General features: G+C 52.3%; 1 protein-coding gene across 1 annotated transcript in view; it reads left to right on the top strand.

The window, feature by feature from the left end:
• Nucleotides 1-25235, top strand: part of PLA2G4E (phospholipase A2 group IVE) — a 29897-nt gene that overhangs the window by 232 nt on the left and 4430 nt on the right. Inside the window, exons 2-16 of the mRNA XM_080809144.1 lie at nucleotides 6143-6279; nucleotides 8269-8400; nucleotides 9203-9243; nucleotides 11694-11736; nucleotides 12836-12899; nucleotides 13732-13892; nucleotides 13995-14084; nucleotides 14429-14466; nucleotides 16182-16317; nucleotides 17607-17743; nucleotides 19897-20119; nucleotides 22819-22933; nucleotides 23444-23581; nucleotides 23845-23952; nucleotides 24515-24718. Of these exons, the coding sequence (XP_080665270.1) occupies nucleotides 6143-6279; nucleotides 8269-8400; nucleotides 9203-9243; nucleotides 11694-11736; nucleotides 12836-12899; nucleotides 13732-13892; nucleotides 13995-14084; nucleotides 14429-14466; nucleotides 16182-16317; nucleotides 17607-17743; nucleotides 19897-20119; nucleotides 22819-22933; nucleotides 23444-23581; nucleotides 23845-23952; nucleotides 24515-24718 (1767 nt within the window). The remainder of the gene's footprint in view (nucleotides 1-6142; nucleotides 6280-8268; nucleotides 8401-9202; nucleotides 9244-11693; nucleotides 11737-12835; nucleotides 12900-13731; nucleotides 13893-13994; nucleotides 14085-14428; nucleotides 14467-16181; nucleotides 16318-17606; nucleotides 17744-19896; nucleotides 20120-22818; nucleotides 22934-23443; nucleotides 23582-23844; nucleotides 23953-24514; nucleotides 24719-25235) is intronic.

Here is a 25235-nt window from a genome sequence, read left to right as displayed (position 1 = left end):
GGTCCCTCCTCTCACCTATAACCTTGGCACGATCAGCCCCTACAGTCTGCCTGGGTCTGAGAGCTCCGTTCACCTCACTCTCTCCTCCCCACTCCCCTAGCACCCATTTCCAGGGGCAGCAGCTTCTCCTACACCGGGTACTCCTTGCTTCTGAATGAGTTGGTGGGCTGATAGAGGTGAAGGAGAGGGAGAGGCCCATCTGTCAGCCTAGTCCTAGGGCCCCTTCTTGGTGTATGGCTCCTACACTGGGTTCTGGAATTCATGGCAGAAGCTGCACAGCACCAGCTCGGCAGCGTAGCCCCATGGACGATGCAGTTTGACTCACCAGGGCTGGTTGTGCAGTGTTTTCTCGCAGACATAACTTTGCCCTCGTCCCAGCCCCCACTACATTCCCAGGTTGTGGGGGTCCCGGGAATTCTCTGGCTTCAGTGAGAAATGAAGGCATCTGGGCGGTCAGGATGCTCTTCTCATGCTTATCTTTGGGAATTCGAGAAATCAGGAGAACCCAGATCCCCTCCCTATGCCACCCTCAAGTTGCCCCATCCAGAGAGAAGCTTGGCCCTCAAGGAGGAGAAAGCTCTGTGTCAAGACCCCATGGCTGAGGGCGTGTCCCCCCCTCACTGGTGACCACACAGGAATGGCCCAAGGGCCACCAGAGCTCCCCAGAGTTCATGATATTCATACTGCCCTCACCCTGAGATTTAGGCTAGAGAGGTCCTGGGGAGGTGGGGGGGTGGTGGGCAGAGATCGCAGAGAGCTATGATACCAAGCGTACATTTTTTTTAGATTTTATTTTTATTCATTTATTTATTTGAGAGAAAGAGAGAGAGCGCATGAGAAAGGAGAAGGTCAGAAGGAGAAGCAGACTCCCCTCGGAGCTGAGAGCCCAACGCAGGACTCAATCCCTGGACTCTGGGGTCACGACCTGAGCCAAAGGCAGTGGCTTAACCAACTGAGCCACCCAGGCGCCCCCCAAGTGTACATTTTAACAAGGGAGACATTGATACCCGAAGCAATTATAGACCAGTAACAGGAGATGGCATTCTAAACTTGTCACTATAGAATTTAGAACTGGGGGTGCCTGTGTGGCTCAGTCAGTGAAACGGTTAAGCCTCTGACTCCTGCTTTGGGCTCAGGTCATGCTCCCCTGGTTGTGAGAGCCAAGCCTCATCAGGGTCAGGGTCTCAGGGTCAGGGTCCAGCTATGCGCTCAGCAGGAAGTCTGCTGGAGATTCTTTCCCTCCCTTTGCCTCCCGCTCTGTTCCACCTCCTGCTCATACTTTCTCTCTCTCTCTCTCTCTAATAAATAAATAAATAGATAAATAAATGAAATTTTAAAAAAGAAAGAAATGGAGGAGGACACTGAAAGCCGGGAGTAGCTAAGGAAGGCTGCTCTGAGGGCCTGGGATCTGAGAGGGGCAGAGTGTGAGCGTCCGCAGGTCCTGGGAGCCTGATGTAGGGGAGAGGCCATCTTGAGGGAGGGAGAGAAGCCGCTGGGCATCTGGGAGCACCTGTGGGGGGCAGCTTGCTCCTCTGAACCACCTGAGGGTAGTGCTGATAATTGCCTAAAGGTGAAAGTAGTGTTTGATCCCAGGTCTGGTCCTTTGGGGGGCGTGGTGGGGGGACGACAGAACAAGCAGGGAACGGAGGCTGGGGCCAGGCAGAGGAGGAACAGGGATCCAAGGGACAGGGAAGCTGGGTTCCTGAGGAAGGGATTGCGTGATTTCCTGAGGCAAGCAGTAGACTGTGCTGGAGCACAGGTGGGGAGAGGCTGACGAACTTGGTGAGATGCTGTTGCCACAGTACAGGCATGAGTGTGTAGGGCAGAGGAGGGAGAGCCCTGGGACTAAGGGAAAGCCAAGGGGTGGGGAAGGACTCCAGCTGGGCCCTCTGGAGGACAAGTGTCCAGAGCCCATGCTGGCCAGTGTCCAGTTTGGGCCTGGCTCTGCCAGGGACTTCTCGGGTTTCTTGGGGCCTCCCAGGCCACCGGTGAGTGATCTGAGGAGAAGTGTTTCCTGGGTAGGGCCTGGCCACCTCTTCTGCCTTCCTTTGCCCATGCCATGGTGGGTCAGTCAGACACTTCACTCACCCCTGGGCAGCGCTCACCCACTCCCTGCGCCCCCGGGATACCTGCAGCTTGCACACGTCCACAGCTGCCCTCACCTGTCTCCACTCCTGAGGTGTGTCCGTCCCAACCCTGCAGGTCATCCGGGCTGCACACTCTCGTGGCATGCCTGCACCTGTGTGTGTCGACCTTCCCTTGGTCCAAGCCTCTTTCTTCTATCTTCTCCTGCCACACCTGTTCCCTGCATATCCCGGAGGTGAGAGGATAGGGGAACAGGCAGCCAACAGATGGGCTGAAGTCTGACCCACCACCCTCTTCTTCCCTTTCCCCACAAGCCCCTCTGGCACACAGGCTGACTTTGGGAGGTTTCCAGGTTCCCCTTGTTTATGTTGTCCTCATTACCCCCTGAGGAACAGGGTGGGAGGCATACATGGTGTCTGGGGGTGTCAGCCTGGGGCACATTGTGTGTAGACCCCACAGAGGACGTAGGATGGACTCTGTTGCCACTTTGCCTGATGTGGTTGGTGACTATCCTGATGTCTTCTGGGTCCTAGATTACTCTTGCCCCAAACTGTTCTCTTCTAGCTTGGATCAAAAATGCGCTCCACTCTGGTTCAATCCTCTAGTGTGTGTCTGAGTTTCCCAAGATTTCAAGAAGCCTGAAAGGGACGACTCAGGAATCCACCCAGCCCCTGGCCAGGACTGGATGGAGTAGACCTGGAAACCTCCCAGTGGCCAAGAGCTTTTATTCCTCTTGGGAAAATCAGGTTAAAACTCAAACCAGTACCCTAAGGGATTCGAGGCAGGTGTCTCTAGAGATAGTGTTTGCAACATCTGTAGATCTCATTGAGTCATTCTTTGCCACCCACATTCCGGGAAAGGAGGCATGTCATTCAAATGACCAAGCCCTCTATCACTTAAGAGGAACAAGGATTAGAACCATCAATGCCTAGGAAATCCCCTGCAGTCTCTGAAATCCTCAGAACTGGGTCAGCATTGTTTAACCATTCTTCATTGCCAGCATGCTGGTCACTCTCCTTCCAGTCAGAGTATCCTCCAGGCCCCTACCGGCCTTCCTCTATCAAGTCACCTCTCTCCTCCCAGGATTTCCCCCTCCTTCGGCTGCTCTTTCCTTCCCAACCTTGTGGAGAGCCGTGGCACCAGTTCTCTTAGAAAGAACTGAAAAACCAATCAATGCTGGAAGTGTGGGTGTCTGATCGATCCTGTCTCTTCCAGGAGTATTTGTGTCTTACCTAGAGATTTAAGCCTTAGGCCAAAAATACTGAGATTTTATTTAGTGGGCTTAATGGGAGAATTTTAGGCATGGACTGAAAATAGGAATGGGATTTTAGAGGCAAAGGGACCTCTACGGGGTTGATGAAATCATGCTAAGTAAATGGCTATAGAGTTGGCGGGGTCACTGCCTGCAGGCTCCTTCCTCTATACAGGAGGCAGACCTGAGGAGAATGTCTCGGGCTGAGACATTCTGGCGGGTGTCCAGGAAAAGCCAACAGAGGGGTCCCAGGAGATCCCTGGGGAGTCTCCCTATAGGCAGACGATCCAAGTTGCTTACCTGTATCTGTGGTGACAGCCCAGAATTTGATGCAGTGGCCTCAAGCAGGAAGTTGGGCTTTTCCATTAGTTCATTTATCCAACAAATGTTTAGCAAGTGCTGACACATGGTCTCCAGGCCCTCCTGGCATCCAGCGTGCAGTGGAGACAGGTGCTCTGACATGCACTGTGGTGGAGTGTAGCTAGTGCCCTGCCAAGAGAAGGGCAGAGATTCTAGGTTAGGAGGGGGGAGGGGCGCCTGGCCAAGATGTGGGGGCTCAGAGAAGGCTTCCAGTGGTGGTTCCTTCTGAAACCTGAAGGGGCTAGCCAAGGGAAGGGTGAGGCAAAAATGGAAGAGAACGGTGTTCTAGACAGAAGGAATGGCAAGACAGCATGGCACTCCTGAGACCCCCGATGACTGGGTTTGGCTGGAGTCTAGGGGGTGAGTGCAAGCACTGTGTGCACATGCGTGCGTGTGCCTATGTGTGTGTCTGGTGGCAGAACAGGGGCTGGGTGGTAGGGAGGTTAGAAGGAGGAGGGCTGAGGCTGGGGAAGTGGGAGAGGCATCCATGTTGAGTGGTGGGGACGCTCTCCTGAGGGCAGATGGGAGCCACTAAAAGATTTTAAACTGGGAATAACACAGTCAGCTCTAGAAAGATCCTTCTGGTTTCTCTTGAGAGAAAATATGAGAATAGGGCCAGACAGGAGCCAGGACGCCCAGTCGGGAAGCGGTCACGGAGGCGACGGTGGCCTGCATCAAGGCAGTGGTGGTGCAAGTATGATGTGGGTGAGCTGGAGAGGTCAACAGAGTGAAAGTGACGTCACATAAGAGCTAAGGATGGCACTTGAGGTCTGGCCTGGCCACCTGAATTGATGGCAAGGAGGAGCAGGTTGGGCATGGAGGGGATGGGTGGAGATGATGAGGTCATAAATGATGATCTTTAGATTCCTCTGGGTTTGGTCATTCTTTGTGTCTGGATTAAGCAATTATGAACTCTAAAATGCAGTGTCATCCTACCTTTATCGAGTGGGAGGAGGGCCATGTTTTCCAGTTCACTGAATGTAAAGTCCTCAAAGATTAATCAGATATCAGAGATGAAATCAGAAGCTAGGGATGCTTATGATGCAAAGCGTGGTTCTTAACTCTGATAGTGTTCTCAGTGGGGTGACAAAGTAAAACTAGTCAGTCCAGGGGGACATCTTGGGTTTTACTCTCATAAGACATTACTACTAATAACTATGAACTAGTTTTGGTCAATCCTACTAGAACAAAACTCATATCTTCACACCAGCTCCACCATCTAGAGGATTCTCTGACACTGGAGACTGTGTTGACTTTTGCCATTTTCTACATATCTGGTGTGTACCCTGGGACTTACCCCAGCACATTGCCAGGAGAGGGACTAGGGTAGTCACATCCCCTCTTCCTCCCTCCTCCCGGGTAGAATGGAGGGAGCCAGGCTACCTGTTATTTTTTTTCACCCCATGCCTTCTGCTGCTCCAGCCAGAGGACCTGAGAGGCCTTCATCTACTTTGGGAGGGACTTTTAAGCACAAAACCTTTGCCCCTTCCCCAGAGCACATCTAGCAACATCACCCTTGGGTCATTCATTTCAAATGAGAAAAAAAAAAAAAAAGTATATGGCCTCAGATGTGAGGGTTTCTGGGGTCACATGCCTCGTGTTGGGAGACTAGTATGGGTATGAAGAACCTGGCTGGGTGCAGTCGAGACATTAGTCTTATGTAAATGGTAGCCTCTGCTTCTAGATTCTCTTAAACTCTTATTCCACCCAAGCCCTTCCCCATTCTGGCCCTCTGAGTACACTCACAGCAGACTCTGACCCCCTGCTTCTAAGCAGCCCTGAGGAAGAGCAGAGCCCTACTTTGGTTTCCCTGGTACGGTACCTTGGGCTCAGGCAAGAGTTAAACTGGACTCTGTGGGGCTCATCCTCTAGATCTTCCATTGGCAGAGGAGAAACTCTATAAGCAGACCTTGTCCTAACCTAGCAGGTGTTTGCTCAGAGAGCTGGGATGCTTCTGAAAAGAGCCAGAAGCCAGGGCACCTGGGTAGCTCAGTGGGTTAAGCCTCTGCCTTCAGCTCAGGTCATGATCTCTGGGTCCTGGGATTGAGCCCCACATTGGGCTCTCTGCTCAGCAGGGAGCCTCCTTCCCTCGCTCTCTCTCTCTCTCTCTCTGCCTGCCTCTCTGCCTACTTGTGATCTCACTCTGTCAAATAAATATATAAAATCTTAAAAAAAAAAAAAAAAGAGCCAGAAGCCATCTGTGTCCATGAGAGTGATCAGTGGGACCTGAATCCCCCTCTGTGAATTTTCTAGCCTGTAGGCTGTGACCTTCCTGGGGGTTCTAGGACAAAGGTCTCTGAAGAGTCAGACCCATGAGTGAGGAGGGGAGACAAGGGCTTGTGCTGGAAGTAACTTGCCTGAAGTTTCCTTCTGACTCTATATTCTCCTCTCTGGACCTGTGTTGGTTCCCCACCCTTCTCTCCAACCCTTGTCTTCCTTGGACAGTGAGCCAGACAGACTGCTTTGTGAGCCTCTGGCTGCCCACTGCTTCTCGTGAGAGGCTGAGGACTAGGACCATCTCCAACTGCCCAAACCCAGAGTGGAATGAAACCTTCAGCTTCCAGATCCAGAGCCAAGTGAAGGTGAGACTCAGAGGATGCCTTGTGTCTGTCAGCCTTGCCTACATTTCTATTCCCTTCCATGACTGCTTGTCCTTCAGTTGGCTTATGTGTCCCTCTTAGGTCTATTTGTCTTTCTTCCCACCTACTTCTTCTCCTCCCAGTGACCCATCTTCCCACTCACCACTCCTTCATGAGGCCTGCCTCATGTTTGTCCCTCTGAGTCTACTTATCCTTCCACCTTCTTTCCTTTCTCTCTTGTCCTTCTAGCTAGTTGTTGCTGGAATTTGTGGTTCCTGCCGCAAAACTGAGCATGCTTGCCGAACATGTTCCAATTGGAGAATATGGAGAGGGGGGAAGGCCATTCTATTCACTCGGTCTGAGGCCAGTCTAATTCCAGCCGGAGGGCTTTCCCTTTCTTAACTCCTTTTTAGAAGGCTTTATTATTTCTAATTCCTTGAATGTCTATTCTTTCATTTGTTGGGCTACTGTCCCATGGTGTTAGCCTTTCTCAGATATATGGCAGTTCTCCTACCGGAGAATTCTCCTTTGAGCATACTGAGCTGTGGGCCAACTCAGTATGTTGTTGTTGGTTTTTTTTTTTGGCCTAACATGGGGCTGAAACTCATAACCATGAGATCAAGCTGGGCCAAGATCAAGAGTCAGACACTTAACTGACTGAGCCATCCAGGTCCTCCCTCAGCAGAATGCTCCTAAAACAAACTTGGTCCTCATCATAGGGGTATCAACGCTAGTCTTGGGGCACTTGAGGCTTGATATCTCCAGCTTACTGCTTCCATGTTTTAGGGTGATGTTTTATTTCTGGTTCATAATAAGCCCTTTTTTCCTTTCAAGAAGGGCTTTGAGGGTGCCTGGTGGCACAGTCAGTTAAGTGTCTGACTCTTGATAACAACATGGGTCATGATCTCTGGGTCATAGGATTGGGCCCCATGTCAGGCTCCACGCTCAGCACAGGGTCTGCTTGGGATTCTCTCTCCCTCTCCCTCTTCTTCTGCCTGCCCCCTGTGCTCGCTCTCTCTCTCTAAAGATAAATAATTAAAACTTTTTTAAAAGGGCTTTATATTTGTTATTATAAAAATATCTCTTATATCGTATTTGTGATTTTGGTGAGGAAGGGGGATTTTGGCATGGACTTAGTCTGCCATCTTGAAAGCAGAATTTTGACTTTCTTTGTCTAAAGATCTGTGGGGCTGCTCATATGAATCAATGGGATTGGTTTTGGGACATGTCTGTTTTTCTAGTAATTACAAGGTCAACAGGTCTCCTTCAGCAAGGAACCCCCAGACCACCTTAGGTCCACCTGATAAAGACCGAAGAGTCAAACTCAGCCCTAACCCGCATCTCCCAGGTTCCTTGAAACAAGAGAACTCAAAGCTAATCCAAGCCACCCAAAACTGCTGACCTTATCATTCAGCCAGATGTCAGAGTAGGTGCTCAACTTTGGGGCCACCCATGAGACCTCTTTAGGGGCTGATGGATGGAGGGATAGAGTTCAAACACCCCACCCTAAGCCAGTCAAGTATGAGAATCCCTGTAATCTGCCACATCACCGCCCTGGAGCATTAAGGTGTTAACTTCCCTGAACTGGTCCCTGAATTGGTTTTTCTCGCATGTAATGGGCTGTCTTCAGCTCCTGGGGCCCCAGTGCTGAACACAGTCTATGACTTGGCAAGGGTCCTGCTTTTCTGCCCTTCCATCATTCTGCCAGGTGAAATGATACCCCCCACACTTCACAGGTCCTTGCCAACCTTGCAAAAGAGCACAGTTCTCCAGGACAATCAGAGCTGAGGGTCAGGAAGTCTTCAGAAAGTTAGAAAGGAGAATTTAGACACGATCCCCCACCCCACCCACCGAGTTCATCATTCTATAAATGTCTCTCGTGCTTGAGCCGAGACCTCTGTGCTGTTCCAATCCCTGAGACCCACCTCCTTGCTAGGAAAATGGGTCCATGCAAACACAGTAACAAGACTTGCACCCTCCTTTCTCCCCTAGAACGTGCTAGAGCTAAGTGTCTGTGATGAAGACACACTGACACCAGACGACCATCTCTTGACAATCCTCTACGACCTCACCAAACTCTGCTTCCGAAAGAAAACCCATGTGAAGTTCCCACTCAACCCAGAGGTAGGAGCCAGTGTCCAGGCCCTCAGCCTCCTGCCTCATGAGGAGCAGCTGGTTATGTCTGGTGCCGCTCTTCAGTCTTCTCTCGATGTCTCCAAGTCAGAAAACAACAGTACTGCTGGCTCAGTCCCAGTGCTAGGCTTACTAGCTGTGTGGCCTGGCAGGATGGATTTAATTCCTCTGCACTCTGTTTCCTCATCTGTCCAATGGCAATGGTGATGCATACCTCGCAGGGTTGTTGTGACCCTGAAAAGGAAAAACCTAATTAAGGCCCCTAGCACTGTTCCTGGTACAAAATGGAGATGGAGTAAGTGTTGGTTCCCTTTTCTCCCCTCAGAGTCCTTCTGCTGAGATAGCCCAGGGGACCGAGGGCAGGTGAGGGTAAAGAAGGATAAATCTGCAAATCAGAGAGAGTCAGAGCTGGACAAGACCAAGATGTTAATCAATTCAATCACTCAACAAATCCTGGACTTCCTACTATGGTCCAGACACTGTTCCAGGCCCTGGGGACACAGCAGAGGACGAGTCTCTCTGCTCTTGCCTGGCTTCCATTCTGGCAGGGAAATTAAGGTCCATGAAGCCACAACTTCCTGAAGTTACACAACAAGAGGTGTGAAGGAACAGATGAGGGAAGAGGACTCTGTCTTTCAGGGGTTGAGTCTCAGCTTTTCCTTGCCCCAGGGACTGAGACCCTTGGGAAGGCAGGAGAGCAATGGCACGCTGTGGGTAGAAGCTAAAGGGGCATGTCTGGGGACAGACAGGGGCAGCCCCAGTCACAGCTGCCTTCCCTTTATCCCCCTGCCAGGGCATGGAAGAGCTGGAGGTTGAGTTCCTGCTGGAGGAGAGGTGAGTAGGCTCCATCCCCCAGGACCCCACCACGGTCCTAACCCCCCAGTGGCTCTGAGCAGGCATTTCAGAGCCTGGTCTGCTCTTTGGCTAACTTCCCTCTCCCACTCTCACCTCTGGCACCCCACACTGTGCCTCAGAGTCACTTGTAAGCTTCTAAATACTGCAGGTGCCTGGGCCCCAGCCCTGCTCACCCTGTTCCACTAACATCAGTTTTGCTTCAGAGATCTAGAACTCTGGCCAAATTGCCTACTTCAGCCCCTTGCATTCCTGAGAGTGGCCTTTGGGAAGAATTTCTGCCCCATGGTGATGGGGCCTTGGAGAGGCCAGGCTGAGAAAGAGGTCAGGACCAGGGGGTTTCTTCCTTGACCTTGAACTGTTAAAACAAACTGCCCCAGGGGTGCCTGGGTGGCTCAGTTGGTTATGTGTCTGCCTTTGACTCAGGTCATGATCTCGGGGTCCTGGGATGGAGCCCCATGAGCTCAGCAGGGAGTCTGTTTCTCCCTCTCCTTCAGCCCCTCCCCGCTGTTCATGTGTTCTCTCAATCCTTTCTCTCTCGCTCTCTCTCTCAAATGAATAAAATCTAAAAACAAAACAAAACAAAAAAAAACCCTAAACCAAAACCTCACCCAAACCCTGGTCTGAAACAGCCTGTCCCCTCTGCAGCCAGCTCTAGAGCCACATCAAGGAGATGCTCAGGCCCAACATGTGGGGTTATTTCCTGTCAGTTTCAACTAGGAAAATGACCCGAGCTCCTGGGGATTTCACTATGCTGGGCACTCAAGTAGAACTGGACCCCAGAGCTGAAAGATAGGAAAGAGAAGAGGACAAAAAGAAAAGGGGCGAGAGGGGAGAAGCCTGCCCAGGATGCTAGTGTGTCTTGTGACTGAGCAGCTGACTCCTCTCTGTGGTCCCCATAGGGCTGAGCCCCTGGACTCAGGATCAGCCCCAGGAAAAGGGGGAGGGTGAGAGGCAGGAGCTAGAACAAGAAAGCTTGTCAAACTCCATTCCGAGAGAGTCCTCTACCTAGGGACACGTAGGACTCCTTGGGGTGCCTCATTTCCTATCAACCGCTGATTAACAAATTAAAATCAACTTTGTGTCCCATTGAAGAACATCAGAACATCAGGACTCTCTCCTCCAGTCCTTGATTCAACAAGACTTGGTGGGAAATTCCTTGTAGCTCGCAAAATGAAACACGTCGAAATTGGTAGGAAGAGTTGATCTGGAGACGCAATCATCTTGGGCCTAATTTTGGCAAAGGGAGACTGTAGACTCCCATAGGCTAGTTGTAACCTTGAAGACTTAAAACATTCTTGACTTTATAATATGAAGGCATTTCGTATGCACCAGGCCCCTCTCCGGCTGGATCAGAACTGTTTGTTAAAAGCATGAATTAAATACAGCACAGAAAGGAGAATGGGTCGTTTCTGCCACCAGAAATCTTTCCATCAGCTGCAGGTGGCAGGTTCAGCCTTTTCCGGCTACCTCTTTATCTTCATAGCTCCTTAAAGTTGTGCAGAAAGCACAGTTGGGTATCTGACTGGGCATAAAGAATACTTATCTCTCTCTCTTTAAAAAAAAAAAAGATTTTATTTATTCATTTTACAGACAGAGATCACAAGTAGGCAGAGAGGTAGGTAGAGAGAGAGAGGGAAACAGGCTCCCCACTGAGCAGAGAACCTGATGCGGGGCTCAATCCCGGGACCATGACCGGAGCTGAAGGTAGAGGCTTAACCCACTGAGCCACCCAGGCGCCCCTAGGATAGTTATCTCTTTAAAAAAAAAAAAAAAAAAAAGGCAGGAGGCTCCTGGGTGGCTCAGTCAATTAAGTGCCTTCAGCTCGGGTCATTAACCCAGGGTCCTAGGTTTGAGCCCCACATCAGGCTCTCTGCTCAGTGGGAACCTTCTTCTCCCTCTCCCTGCCACTCCACCTGCTTGTACTCTCTCTCTCTGTCAAATAGACAAAATCTTTTAAAAAAGGAATAAAAAAAATTTTTTAAAGGAGCTCTTCTTCCAACCTATACATTTATTTTTTTCATATTCTATTTAAAATGTATGCCACTTTTCGCCTTGACAATCCACAGATATAAGGTTGCTTTATTTTTTTTTAATACTGTATTTATTCACTTGAGAGAGAGAGAGAACAAGCAAGCAGTGGGGTGGGGCAGAGGGAGAGGGAGAAGCAGACTCCCCGCCAAGCAGGAAGCCTTCATGCAGGGCTCAGTCCCATGACCCTGAAATCATGACCTGAGCCAAGGCAGATAGATGCTTAACCAACTGAGCCACTCAGGCACTCTGTGATCTAAGATTTCTTGAGCCGTGATTTTTTATAAGGATCAAGGAGACTTTACTATCTCATTATTGATCCTATTTAGGTTCTTTAACACCTCTTGAGAAATCAGGCAAGAATGATATGACTGACCAGGAGTTCTCATTTTGTTTTCCAGTCCCTCTCCACCCGAGATCCTCATCACCAACGGCGTGCTGGTGGTAATTTGTCTCTCCGGGTTCCTGTAGCTCCAGAGGCCACACATGGCTGCTGCTCCCAGGGGAACAGAACCGTGGGAGAGAACACAGCCCACCCAAGCCCTTGTCCCAGAGCCTTCCAGGACTCAGACTAACTGAAGCAGGCCAACGGGGGCTTGGGCGGGTGGGGTGGGGGCGGGGCCCCTGCTTCTGGGGAGGCAGGGGCTGGAACATCCATCCCATATCCCACAAGGATGACCCCTCCCCTTGAGAACCTCCCCAGTAAAAGCACCTCCATGGAAGCAGCCTCCTCCCAGATTCAGCCTCTGTCCCATTCCCCCACCTCCCGGCTCCAATTCTTCTACAAACACAAACTCGGTGTTTTAAAAGATTGTCATAATTCAGCTCTGGTACAGACATTTCAGTTAAATAAATGCATCTCAAGCCTCAAGATTCGAGGAGATCTCCCCCCCAGAAATCAGTCTTTGGGAGGCTGTGGTAAAAGAATCTGACTTTTAGAAAACTATTCTTTGGAGAGTTCTCATTCCAAAGCCCCAAAAGAGGAATGTTCCCTCTTTTTATTTTGGACCAATCCCACAGCTTCCATCCCTGACCTGTAGCTGAGAACATGACTCCTGGTATATAGAAACCATATAGCCTAGATTTCTGAGGACAGCTTCATTTTCTTTCTTTTTAAGATTTTTTTAAAGATTTTTTTTTCTTTTTTTCTTTTGTTATTTATTTGACAGAGAGAGAGATCACAAGTAGGCAGAGAGGCAGGCAGAGAGAGAGAGAGGAGGAAGCAGGCTCCCCACTGAGCAGAGAGCCCGATACAGGGCTCGATCCCAGGACCCTGGGATCATGAACTGAGCTGAAGGCAGAGGCTTAACCCACTGAGCCACCCAGGCGCCCCAGGACAGCTTTATTTTCAAATGCTGCATCTCTTAATGAGATGACAAGCCTTGATTGGGTTCAGGAAATGCGGTCCGCATACCATGGTTCCCAGGAGCAGGCCCCAAATCAGACCAGCGCTGTATTTATCCCCTGGTTCATCTCCTCCATTTGGCCTGACAGAGGGAGGGGGCAGCCAGCGCTCAGATGGACCCCACTTCCTTTGTTTCAGTCTCGGCAAGTCTCCCGCCTGGAGGTTCATGCAGAGTGCAGGAGGCAGAAGAAGAGGAGGAAAAGTGAGTCTTTTGACTTCCTCTGGGGATGGGGGACAGTGTTTCTTCCCACAGCTATCCTGTGCTTCATCCTGACTGAGCTTGGCCGTGGCTCCTCGGGGTCACCTCCCCCTCAGGGGTCATGAACCCCTAGCCTCCCCGCCACTCTATAGGGAGCACGCTCTTCCAGGCACCCATGGGACCCTCAGAGCCCTTGGCCAGGGTCAGCGGCACAGCACGGCCCTCTCTGCCCACACCGGTCGGCCCTGCACGCCTGGTTTGCTGCAGTGGTCCGCCCCGGGGGCAGGTGGGCACTGACAACCCCCACGCTCCCTTCTAGCTGTGCCCCTTCCTCACAGAGGGTCCTAGCATTTCATGGCCATCAGGGACCTAAGAGATCCACAGTTACAAGTTGCTTCCACTCACCACTCCATCCCATCTCAGTCATGCAAGGCTTCCAGCCCTGTCCCAAGAGAGGACAGCAGCGTAGCTGCCCGGACATGGGAGAGGGAAGGAGAAAGAAGCCACACCCCCAAACTGGTGGTATGGAGAGGGCCTGTCTTCGATGCAGGGCACCTCCTGGAGAAGCAGAGTCTGGGAGGACCAGTCCAGGGGACTCAGCATCTTGAGGCCTGCTGGGGACCTTCTTTGTCCTCATCATACACAGCCACACTAAATACAGATTCCTGGGCCCTGCCCAGCCTTACAGAATGAGACTTGGAGGCATTTTAACCTGTGCCCTAGATGCTTCTGAATCCCTACTCCAGGTTCTTCCAGCTTGGCTTTCTCTTGGTGCAAGATGGGGTGGAGGAATGAGAGGCTTCTAGGGGTTCAGGCCTCCTGTCCTCTCTTCCAGTGAAGGACCTCCTGGTGACAGTGAAGGAGTCCTTCGAGCACACCCAACGTGTCCCATGCCGCCAGGAGCCCTGCTGCCCAAACCCGGCCTGCTTCCACTACCCTGAGTATTTCCAGCCCTGCATGCATGTGGACGTGCCCACGAGCCAGTGGAGCCATGGGGTACACAACAACGATGGTGGGGGTGGGGAGCAGGGGTACTGGGGCAGCCGGACCTGCCAGAGGAGCCCCTCACCCCCTCACCGATCCTGCCCATCCTTCCAGTTTTGCTGCTGCTGTGCACACAGCAAGAACAGCCCTGTCCGCCAGCCCCTTGACTGCCTCTCTGATGGCCAGACGGTGACCCTGCCCGTGGTAAGGGGACCCTGAGCAGCGCAGCCCAAAGCTGCTGTGGGAGGATAATGGGAAGGGCTTGGGGGGTGGTGACATGGGAGGGGGGGTCTCTCAGGCTGGGGCAGAGGAGCCTGCTGGGGTGGGAGACTGCGGGCTGTGCTGTGGGGCCAAAGAGAGTGTGTAGAGGCTAGGCTGAGGGTCATAGAAGGAATGAGGGTAGCGTGTGTGCGTGTGCATATGTGTGTACCCATGTGTGTGCTGAGTCAGATCAGGGGGTACCATGTGGTGAGATGCCCCTCCTTTGCTTGGTACCTCTTGGCTCTAAATCGTCATCCCTGAAAAGTTGTTCCTCTTTCTCTTCCCAGGGCGAGGACTGTGAATTACACATGAAGTCTACACCCTGGTAAAGCACCCTCCTTCTTTCTGTCCCTCTGATTTACTAGAACCGAGGGAGGGAAATGTGGTTTTGACTTGCATTGCCCTGATGGCTAACGATGCTGAGCATCTTTTCACGGGCTTATTGGCCATGTTTATATCTTTTGGGAGAAATGTCTATTCAGATCCTTTGTCCATTTTTAAAGTGGGTTACTTGCCTCTTGTTAAGTTGTAAGAGTTCTTTTTATATTCTGTATACAAGTCCCTTGTTGGAGATATGATCTGCAAATATTTTCTCCTATTCTGGAGGTTGTATTTATACATTCTTGACAATGTCCTTGGACGCAAATGCATTTTGAACTTTGGTGATGTCTAGCACATGCGTATTTTTCTTTTGTCACCTGTGCTTTTGGCATTATATTTCAGAAATTATTGCCTCATCCAAGGTCATGAGGATCCCCTGCTTTCTTCTAAGAGTTCTGATGGCGTTAGCTCTCACATTTAGGTCTATGACAGATTCTGAGTTAATTTGTATATACAACGTGAAATAGGGATACAGCTTCATTCTTTTGCGTGTGAATCTCCAGTTGTCCCAACACCATTCGTGGAAAAGACTATTCTTTCCCCTCTGAATTGTCTTGGCACCCTTGCCAAAAATCAGTGATCTGACAAGAGGGACACTCAGCAACTATCAACCAGTGTTATTACTGTTGTTTTATTATTTGATTTTCATTGAGGCCAAGGGAAGAGGTATTTCCTCACAGTTGTGTCTGTAGGCCTGCACACAACACAGAGGAAACGCGATGGCGGGGCTCCTAGGCTCTGCTTTTGAGGACATGTGATCTGGTTGGTGACTTGGGCAACTGAGGAAGGCTCAGTTCCGAAATTGTTAATGCCCAGTCACCCAGAGTCCCGGGGGAACTGAGCCTGGAAGGACACCAGGGATGGAAGTAGGCAGAGGGAGGAAGGTTCTGGTGAAGGCAAGGGCTGCACAAAGCCTCAGAACCCGGACTGCTTCTGGGATCTGAAAGCCTACGGCCCCTTCTAAGAAGTAGCAAACAGCAAGGGCGCACAGAGCAGCTAGGCTCTCGGCTGCCAGGCCAGGAGCCTGGACGTGTCGAGGGAAGGGAGGTGGTCAAAAGAAGGCAAGTGTTGGACAACTCCTGCCCCACCTGCCTTGTGGACCTATAGGGATGAGAGGGTGACATCAGGAATACGAGGGTTTTCATCAGTTGCACAAACACACAGAAGGACTCTTCACTCCAGGAGCAGGGAGAACTTACCAAAGAACATGAACTCCACAGGAAAGCCCTTACTGCCGAGCCGCCCTTACTGTAGAGCCTGGTCCGGAGGGATTGGCCAAAAGAATCCCAGGGCTCCCTGTTACCCATGTGTAGCCTCAGGTCATGGAAGATACCTGGGGGAAGCCTTCCTGGGCTTTCCAGATCAGGCTGAGGATGCAGAGGGTTGGATGAGCCCCCAGTTTTGCAGAGGACCTGCCTAAAGTGTGTCAGATAAGAGTTTAGTGGTTTTCCGTTTGTCAGTCTCCTTAAGTGCAGAAGACAGTGCTGGGAGGTAAGCACGATTAGCCCTATTTTACAGATGAGAGAGCAGAGACTCTAAGTCACAGGAAAGGTATATGGCATAACCCAGCTTCAAGCCTATGACCCACTGACCCTAAAGCCATGTCTTTGTGGTGGTGAAGTCTGCAAGCCCACTTCCCAGGATCCTCTGTCCCCATAGCCCTCAGATGCTGGATGTGCGGCTGGGCTTCTGCCTGTGCCCCGAGGAGCAGGAGTTCCTGGAGAAGCGGAGGGTCGTGGTGGCTGAGGCGCTGCAACAGGTTTTGCAGCTGGAGGAGGATCTGTCTGCAGACGAGGTGGGTAAGCAGGGGCTTGACAGCAGGGGCTTCATCGCCCTCTAAGCTGAGCTTGTCCTGTCCACACCACACCCTGCCACCCACCCCCAAGCCCTTCTCTGCTCCAGGGTGGCTTCACCACTGCCTTTCCTGGGTCCCCAGCGGAGGGCTGTGCTGAATGTGATTCAGTTGTGTGTTTGCAGGGGGAGGGGCGGGGAGGGCAAAGCTGAGAGAGAAAGGAAGGAGTGTCCCTTCCCATCGCTGCTCCTCCCCAGGCACGAACAGATCCCAAAGGGACTAATGAGGTCTTACTTACACAAGACACAATGGCCTCCTCCCCCCAAGCTGGGAAAACAGCTGAAGCCCTACTACCTCCACTCAAAAGGCCCTGGGCTCTTTGTTCCTCAATTCTCTCTTCCCCCCAAATAGGTGCACATACAAAACCCCTCCAGAAAAAGCAACGGTCAGTGGCACACTATAGAGAAGCCCCTTCCCCTGCAGGGCAGGCTTCTTCCCACAGGGCAGAGTGTGCCTTTGTTAGAGCCCTTTGTCTCCTCCCAGGTATGGACTGAGGTCCACACCCCGCCCTGCCCACACCAGGCAGCAGGTCACCCTCCAAGTGCAAGAGGATGGAGACCTTGTGCCCGAGGACGGCTGCAATGGGGCTTTAGTGGACAGTAGGATCTTACCATCCCTGCTCAAATAAAGAGAGTACATCTTGGCAAGGATCCTCCTCCCCAGCCTCCCCTCTTTAGAGGAAAACCCCAAGGCCATCTTCAACCTTTGCGAATCCAGAGGTGACAACCCTGCTCCTTCCCACGTCAAGAATTCAGTGATTCTGGCTGTTGTACATACAGTGTATACTGAGCTCCTCTCACAGGCCAGGTCTGGGCCAGGCGCCCGATAGCACATCCTTGCACAGGAGGAGCCATTAGGGAATCGCCCACTAGCTGGGTCCTCGAGCAAGTCCCTCAGCCCGCTGGATCCCAGTGTCATCACCTATTAACTGAGGGCTAGACTAACTGTGCAAAGAAATCTTCCAGCCACCACGTGCTGATTGACCAAGCTGTGTGAGACCCCAGCACCATTTATGCTCACCAACTACTGGGTTTGGAGGGAAGATCTAATTCTAGCCCTCCCAGGTGGCCCATTACTCTGTGAAAGGCCGTTTTCAGGTCACTTAGTGCCTTGTGCTCTGCTGTCTGTAGCCAGTCCTCCCGCCTCCACCATTCTTTCTAAGCTTCTGTGGGTCAGTCCGTGTCTTCTCCCACCCTGCACAGCCCCAACAGTCTGCCTCTGTATGCTCCCAGGTACCGCTGATTGCCATCATGGCCACTGGGGGTGGAACAAGATCCATGACCGCCATGTATGGCCACCTGCTGGGGCTGCAGAAGCTGAACATCCTGAACTGTGCCAGCTACATCACTGGCCTGTCCGGGGCCACCTGGTAAGGAGCTGGCTGCCACTGCCCAGGGTCTCTGGTGAAGCTTTCCCTGCCCCAAGGTAGTATGACTCACAAAACTGGTCGGCTGTACCCCTTACAGCTGTGTGATGTTGGGCAGCGGCTTCACTTCTCGGAGTCTCAGTTTCTGAATCTGTAAAATGGGTATAACTAGTATTGACCCCATGGGGTCATTGAGCAAGACTCTCTCAGTCCTGGGTGCCTTGGGGCTGCAGCAGGGATCTAGGAACATGGTGGTTGGGAGTTGTGACCCACTCCTGCCACTGACCCATCCTGTCGGGAAGAAACAGCTGCCTTCTCCGACCATGCCAGTTCTCCTAGGCTGTGTGGAGCTGGCCCAGCTGCTCTAGCTGCCCTGACCCCAGCCCACCACCCCCATCCTTGCCCCTCCCTCTGCACTGGTGACTTCTTCACTCTCTGCTGGTAAGCAAGGAGAGCGAGTCCCCCGAAACATGAGGCCAGTAGCCATATGCCTAGGACCCACAGTGCTTGTAGAAGCCCAGAAAAATGTTTTACCTTCTTTTAAGATCAGGGAAAAAAAAAAGAGAAAAAAAAAGAGAACTTCTTGCCCAAGAACAAATATAACATTATTATATTTATTTTTATACAACAATCATAAAACATGTTTCATATTTTTATGGTGGAAGGGGCCCACACGAGGTCATAACACAGTCCTGGCAGGGGACCCTTGAACAAGATGGCTGCATCTTCTGTCAGGGACTGGTGGGCCTCTGAGCCCATGAGGTCCCAAGCTGGCCCCTCACCCTGGAGGAGCCCTAGGAACTTACATTTGAGCCGTAGACGTGAATTTGCCCCAGGAAGGCCAAGGGCTGCTAGTGTCAGGAACTCCGAGGCTTCAGCCCAGATGGAACAGGACAGCTGGAGTTCGTTGGCATGGCCCATGGGTAGTACAGTAAGGAGATAAAAGCTGCTTCCATCAGGGTTGAGGGGCATCTGCATCCTTCTGGCCCTGCCTGACAAGCAGGAGACTGGGAGGAACTTGGGGGGGGGGTGCTGTAGGGGGAGAGGGAAGCATCTCCTGGCCGGGGAAAGCACTGGGAAGTATCCTTTTAAAATCAATCATTTGTGATGGTTTTGAAAGCCTTTAAACATGTAAAAGTAAGAGTGAACCTTACAGAGAGCAGGGTGCTTTTTGTCCATGAAATGTCTTGACCAATCCCTACCTTCCTGGACCAGAAACTAGCCCTGTGAAGGAAGAGGCCACTGTTCAGACACAGTGACACTGCAGACAAGGTCACCCAGGGCACAGGGTTCCAAGGTGCTGTCCTGACGTCAGCAGAAAAGCTAGGTCCAGGCCAAGAAGAGACCCAGGGCTACAGGGGTCACTGTTTTTGTTTTACTCCTTCCCACTGCCCATGTATAAGTTTAGAAGAAGCAGGGGAAATAAATCTTTAGCCAGCATTGTAATTATGGGAATGAATGCAGCAAAGTGGAAAGAGTCCAGGATTTGGAATCAGCCAAACCTGGGTTCCAATGTTGGCCTCACCACTCCATGACCCAGCACACACTTTGTCCTGGCCACTGTTCGAACCACTTTAAATTAAATTAACTCATGCAACCTTCACAATAACTCTTTGAGGTAGGTGCAGTGCTAATTCTCTCCATTCCACAAATGTGGAAACTGATGGTCGAGCAGTTAGATAACTTGCCCAGGATTACACAGCTAGTGAGTGACAGGGTGTGGTTTTGAACCCAGAAGATCTGGGTCCAGAATTCTTGCTCTTTTTTTTTTTTTTAAGATTTTTTTCCTTTATTTGAAAGAGAGAGAACACGAGCAGAGGGAGGGACGGGGGGAGAAGGGGAATCCCCACTAAGCAGGGAGCCCGATGCAGGCTCCATCCCAGGACCCTAGGATCGCGACCCAAGCTGACGGCAGATGCTTAAGCGACTGAGCCACCCAGGTGCCCCCAGCATCCTCACTCTCTAGCAACATGCTAATACCTGGCTCATGGTGGCCATTGTGACTATGATTAAAAATGTCCACCTCTTCCTTCCAGGCTCCTCTCCTGGTGAGTTAGGGTCTCCCGTGATCTGCCCACCTTCTCTCTGGCCAGGGCCCAGTGTTGATTGGACCAGGACTGGCTCAGTTCTATCCCCATGTGTGTGTCTCTCTCCAGGACCATGGCTACCTTATACCGTGACCCTGACTGGTCCTCCAAAAACCTGGAGCCTGCCGTATTGGAGGCACGGAGGCATGTGGTCAAGGACAAGATGCCTGCCCTGTTCCCAGACCAGTTGGCCAAATTCCAGGAAGAGCTTCGGCTGCGTAGTCAGGAAGGATACAAGGTCACCTTTACAGATTTCTGGGGCCTGCTGATCGAGGCCTGTCTGGGGGATGAGGTAGGTGCTTAGCTTCTTCCGAGGTCCAGCCTGCCCTGGCTGATGACCAGCTCTCTTTCTTCATCAGGGGGTTCTGGACTTACTTCTCAGCAGAAGGAAGTTAGCTTAGACCTGCAGATTCAACTGTGGGTCATAGGAAGCATGAGATTCCCAAGCACATGATGGAGGAAGATTGTGGAATTGGCTTGCCACATCCCTTTAGTGTATGACTGAGACCCTTGGGGTAGGGATGGCTTAGGAACAGTCCTGCAGATTGGTGGCCTGTCCTCTGGGCCATGCCAAGTTACCACAAGAGAACATGGGGAGGGAGCTGGAGGAGGCTGGACAGACATCAGACTGTGATACAAGTCTGACCCCAAGTGGAGGAGAGAGGGAAGAAGGGCTGGGCGGAAGCATCCAGGTCTAGAAGGTTCAGTAAGGCCATTGGATAGGCCTCTAGACAAGCTGTCTGTCGGAGGAGTTTGGTGCCCTCCATGGGCATGAATGGGCATTCCTCAGGATCCCTCCTACTCTCAGACATGTGCTAGGAGCAGCCCAAGACTTGTGACCCCAGCACAAACTCAGCGCAAACTGGGAGGCCCTTAGTTGATTATACTCCTTGTAGTTGAAGATCTGTAGGGCCCCTTCTCATGGCCACCTTACAGAGGTTGGGCCCAGGAGGTTCCTCTCTGCTCTGAGATCCAACAATCCGAGCATTGTGTGCCCAAGAAGAGAAACAGTCTGTGTTGGGGGCTCTCAGATGCTGGGGCACTCTGTGCGAGGTGGTGGAGCAGTGACATTGAGGGGAACACCCTCAGTGTCTCAGTGAACACCCAGACCCTTCTAGCTGCACAGGCCCTGGGGAGGGACCAGCTGTGGCTGTCGCTTGTCCCCAAAGCAGAGCTTCCCACCTAGTTTCTCTCCAGACCTGCAGTTCTCGGCCCCACTCCCAAGAAGTTCTGAGGAGCTCTGAATTCCAAACACAACTTGCCAGGAGACGGAAGGATAACAAATTATTTTCTAGGTGGACTGTAGAGAGATGAAGGTCATCTCTGAAATGATAGCTGACCTGAACTTCATCTTCGAAGTGCATTCATTCCTTCATTTTTTTTTTCTTTCAAAAAAATTAAGTACCTCCCACATGTCAGAAACCATGCCAGGCAATGGAGGTTCGGAACTGAGGCACTCACAGCTTTTGATGGGTCCCACCCAACCTTCCCCTCTTGATAACCGCCATCTAATCTGTGCTTATGATGAAGCAGGACAGGTGGAGACTGAGGGCGCTGGCCTTTGGGTTTAGGCAGGTTGGGGTTTAAATCCGGGTCCTGCTCTGTGCTATTCCTTAAATGCGAACTACATCAATAAGGGGTAGTTAATATTTCAAACAATACTTAGTGCCCCATGTGATGAGGAGGAAAGCACCCAGGCTATTGACAACAGATGTCTAAGTGTTGCCTGGGGCTCAGTAGGAGGAGGAGCCAAGGTTCCCAGGAGGGCAAGTGTAGGATTGAAATTTGGAGGTCTCTACTGTTCCACTCTGGCCAAGGCAGGATCCTCTTCCCCTTGGACTCCTTTGACTGTGAGTGTAGACTGCATTCTTCCCTGAGTCTACAGTTTTCTCTACTTCCAGGACTCAGCTTTGCAGTGCCCAGATCTCTGGGCCATTGTGAAAGGCACCCTGCTTGCCTTTCAAGGGAGACCCAAGAGTTGTTTGCCCCACGTGTGTGTTTAGCATCCCACACAAGGTCAGGGGCCTTCACACACCTGAATAACCATGGATGGTGACCCAGCAGGCAGCTGCATAGAGCCTAAGGTCAGAACGTAGCCCTCTAACCCCTCAACTGGCCTGTTTACAATGGTTGATTCATTTCAGTAGGTGGCCGGTGGCCTTGGCTGTTCTGCAGGGACAGGGAGGCCGCAGTTCCCCCACAGGGCACAAGAGGGCACCCATGACCGGCTACTGCTGACTCACCTCTGATTTGGCAGCACCATGCTCTGGGGACTCAGAGGGACCTTGGCTGCCAGCTGACCTTGGCTGCCAGCTGGTACACCATTTCCAAGCCTTTTGTTTAGTTTTTTTTTTAAAGATTTTATTTATTTATTTGACAGAGAGACACAGCAAGAGAGGGAACACAAGAAAGAGAAGCAGGCTTTCCACCAAGTGGGGAGCCCAACGCAGGGTTCAATCCCAGGACCCTGGGATCATGACCCAAGCCAAAAGCAACCACTTAACTGACTAAGCCACCCAGGCACCCCTGTTAAGATTTTTTTTTTAAAGCAGCTTTTATCCTTCCTCCCAAACAAATTTTATGAGGGAGCCCAACATGCAAAGCAGAGAAGAAAAATGCACCTGCTCCGGGGTATGTTGGGTGGAAGATGATGGGGATGGAGAGGGACAGTGGTGTCCTTTTCCACCCCTACTTTTTCCTTCTCTGGTCCTTGAGACACCAGGAGAATCTTGGGACTCTGAGGGACAGCCCTAAACTGTAGGTTCACGCCCACTCCCGTCCATGTGTCTGGGATGGTGAATAGCCCAGGGACGAGCGAACATTCTCTGGGTACATTTTAAGAGCAGGTTTGACTAGCGTCAGCTGGGATCTGCACAGCAGCCGGATGGGCTCAGGAGCCAGGAAATGGCCTGCTGGAGGTCCAGACCATCCCCCTTACTCTGCACTGCCTCCAGGCTGCCTGTGCTCCTTCACCATTTCATGTCCCCACAGAGAAATGAATCCAAACTGTCAGATCAGCGTGCTGCTTTGTGCCAGGGCCAGAACCCCCTGCCCATCTACCTCACCATCAATGTCAAGGATGATGTAAGCAACCAGGATTTCAGAGGTAACACTGGTGGCTAGTTTATAAGGGGGTCCCTTCTCAGCAGGCAAAGGTACCCAGTGCCCCAGCACACGCACAACCCACCACGTACATTTGCCCCCCTCCACCTGGACTTGGCTACCCCTTCTGTGTGGATGGATCAGGCTGGTGGGGGCTTGTGGCTTTTCTAGGAGCAGAGGTTTGATGGGAGGGGGTAATAAAGTTTAAAAAGGGAGGGGGTTCTAAATATTTCTCAAGGTTCCCAGACTGAGGGACTCTGGAAACCTGCTCTTCCTGCTTCTAGGTCAGTTATGATCTGGTTTATCCAGTTTGGTGGAGCAAACAAGCCATGCAGGTGGCAAAGCAGTCTGACTGGCCAGCAGTAGCCCCCTTGTGCCCTGTGGGGGGAACTGCTGCCTCCCTGTCCCTACCCGCCCCCGCCCTCCATGCCCCTGATCTGTAGGAACCCTGAGGAGGGAGGGCGAGGCTGTCAAGGCCTGAGACTGACAAGCCGCCCTTCTGCTCCCCATGCAGAGTGGTGCGAGTTCTCCCCCTACGAGGTGGGCCTGCAGAAGTACGGGGCCTTCATCCCCACTGAGCTCTTTGGCTCTGAGTTCTTCATGGGGCGGCTGATGAAGAGGCTCCCAGAGTCGCAGATGTGCTACATGCTAGGTGACTCCTGGCCCGGCGGGGGCGGGGGGGGGGGCGGGGGAAGCGGATCCAGGATCTTGTCCTGGGTGCGGGTGCTGGTTTGGGTTATCCCTTGAGAAGGGGACCCTCCTGCATTTGCCAGGGTGGGGGGGGGGGACCAAAGTCTGTCTCACCCCCTGAGCAGCCTGACTGGGAGGGAACATCAAGGTCAAGGGAGAAGCAGGCTGTGTTTGGGTGGCTGGGGCTCTGGGGCAGAGCCGCTCACGGCTGGTCCTGCTTCCTAGGCTTGTGGAGCAGTATCTTCTCCCTAAACTTGCTCGATGCCTGGAATCTGTCCCAAAGCTCGGAGGAGTTCTTCCACAGGTGGACGAGGGAGAGAGTTCACGACATCGGTGGGTGACCCCACTGGCTTCCCCTCTTTGGTTGGGGGATGTAGGGGCGGGGGGTGGATAACAAACCGAGGCCCAGTCCACCTGGCCACCGGTTTCAACGTCATGTCTGTGGTTCCGAGATGAGAAAGCAGCTAGGATGAGGTTGTCCTTGCCTGGAGGGGAGGGTGAGGGAGGCTCCATCACAAGCTTCAGGGGCCAGCCCTGGCCTGACTGGGGGGTGAGGGGAGGGGAGGGCCCAGCAGAGGGGCACAGTGCCCCGGAGAGCTAACGGGGTAGGGATCCATGAGCACAGTGACAAGTGGCTCTTGTAGATTCCCTGTCTTCTCTGGGACCCCCTCCCAACTTACCTGTCATCACCCCTCTTCTCCACCACCCTGTCCCTGATCTCTCACCTGGGTCCTCCTGGCCCCAATGCCAGGGCCTTATCATCTCAGCAAGGAAGGTGTGAGCCTCACTTCCAGTGGCTGACCCCTGGGTGTCAGGTAACCATGCAGGCTTCGCCTGGACAGTCTGGGGACCCCAGCTCTTGTGACCTGCCTTCCGTCCTCCCTCTCCCCTGCAGAAGATGAGCCGCTCCTGCCTGAAATCCCCAAATGCGATGCGAATGTCCTGGACACCGCGGTGGTGATCCCGGGGTCGTGGCTGTCCAACACTTTCCGCAGCATCCTCACCCACCGGGCTTTCGTGTCTCAGTTCCACAACTTCCTGCTGGGGTTGCAGCTGCACACCGACTACCTCCAGAACAACCAGTTCTCCATGTGGAAAGGTAACCCTCCCTGGCTGCCCGCCTCGGCCTGGATAAAGGGGAAGGGCATGCTGAGGCTGCCGTGGAGAAAGGCTGGCGAATGTTCGCTGGGGGTCGGGGGTTGTGGGGGAGGCAGACTCTCTCCAGGGTGTCCTCCATGTTTGGCGAGGTTCTGAACATAGGTGCTGTACTGTTGGTATGTAATTACTTGGATCTGTACAACAATCTCAGCAGGTAGAACTTGGGGAAATGTGGGCCTTGACTTGCTCTCGTTGTGTTCTGAGGGCCCCTTTTAATGGGAGTGGTGCCCCCTGAGGGTGTGGCAGGGATGACCCAGCTCAAGGACCCCCAACATGGTAAGTGGCGGGGCCAGGTCTTAAATCGTGGTCACGCAGCTTCAACTCAGTGCCCCCTCCCCTTCCTGCTAAGGCTTGAAGATTGACTTGCCCCTGTCTTTGGAATTTTCCTTGGCTACAGCCTGCCAGTGGCTGCTTTGGCCTGGCCTAATGATGCTCATTCTCCCAGTCTGGGGCAGAAA

The sequence above is a fragment of the Martes martes genome (assembly GCF_963455335.1).
Source record: "Martes martes genome assembly, chromosome: 7".
Taxonomy (NCBI): domain Eukaryota; kingdom Metazoa; phylum Chordata; class Mammalia; order Carnivora; family Mustelidae; genus Martes; species Martes martes.
The sequence above is the reverse complement of the archived record's forward strand: the minus strand, read 5'-3'. Positions and strand labels throughout refer to the sequence as shown.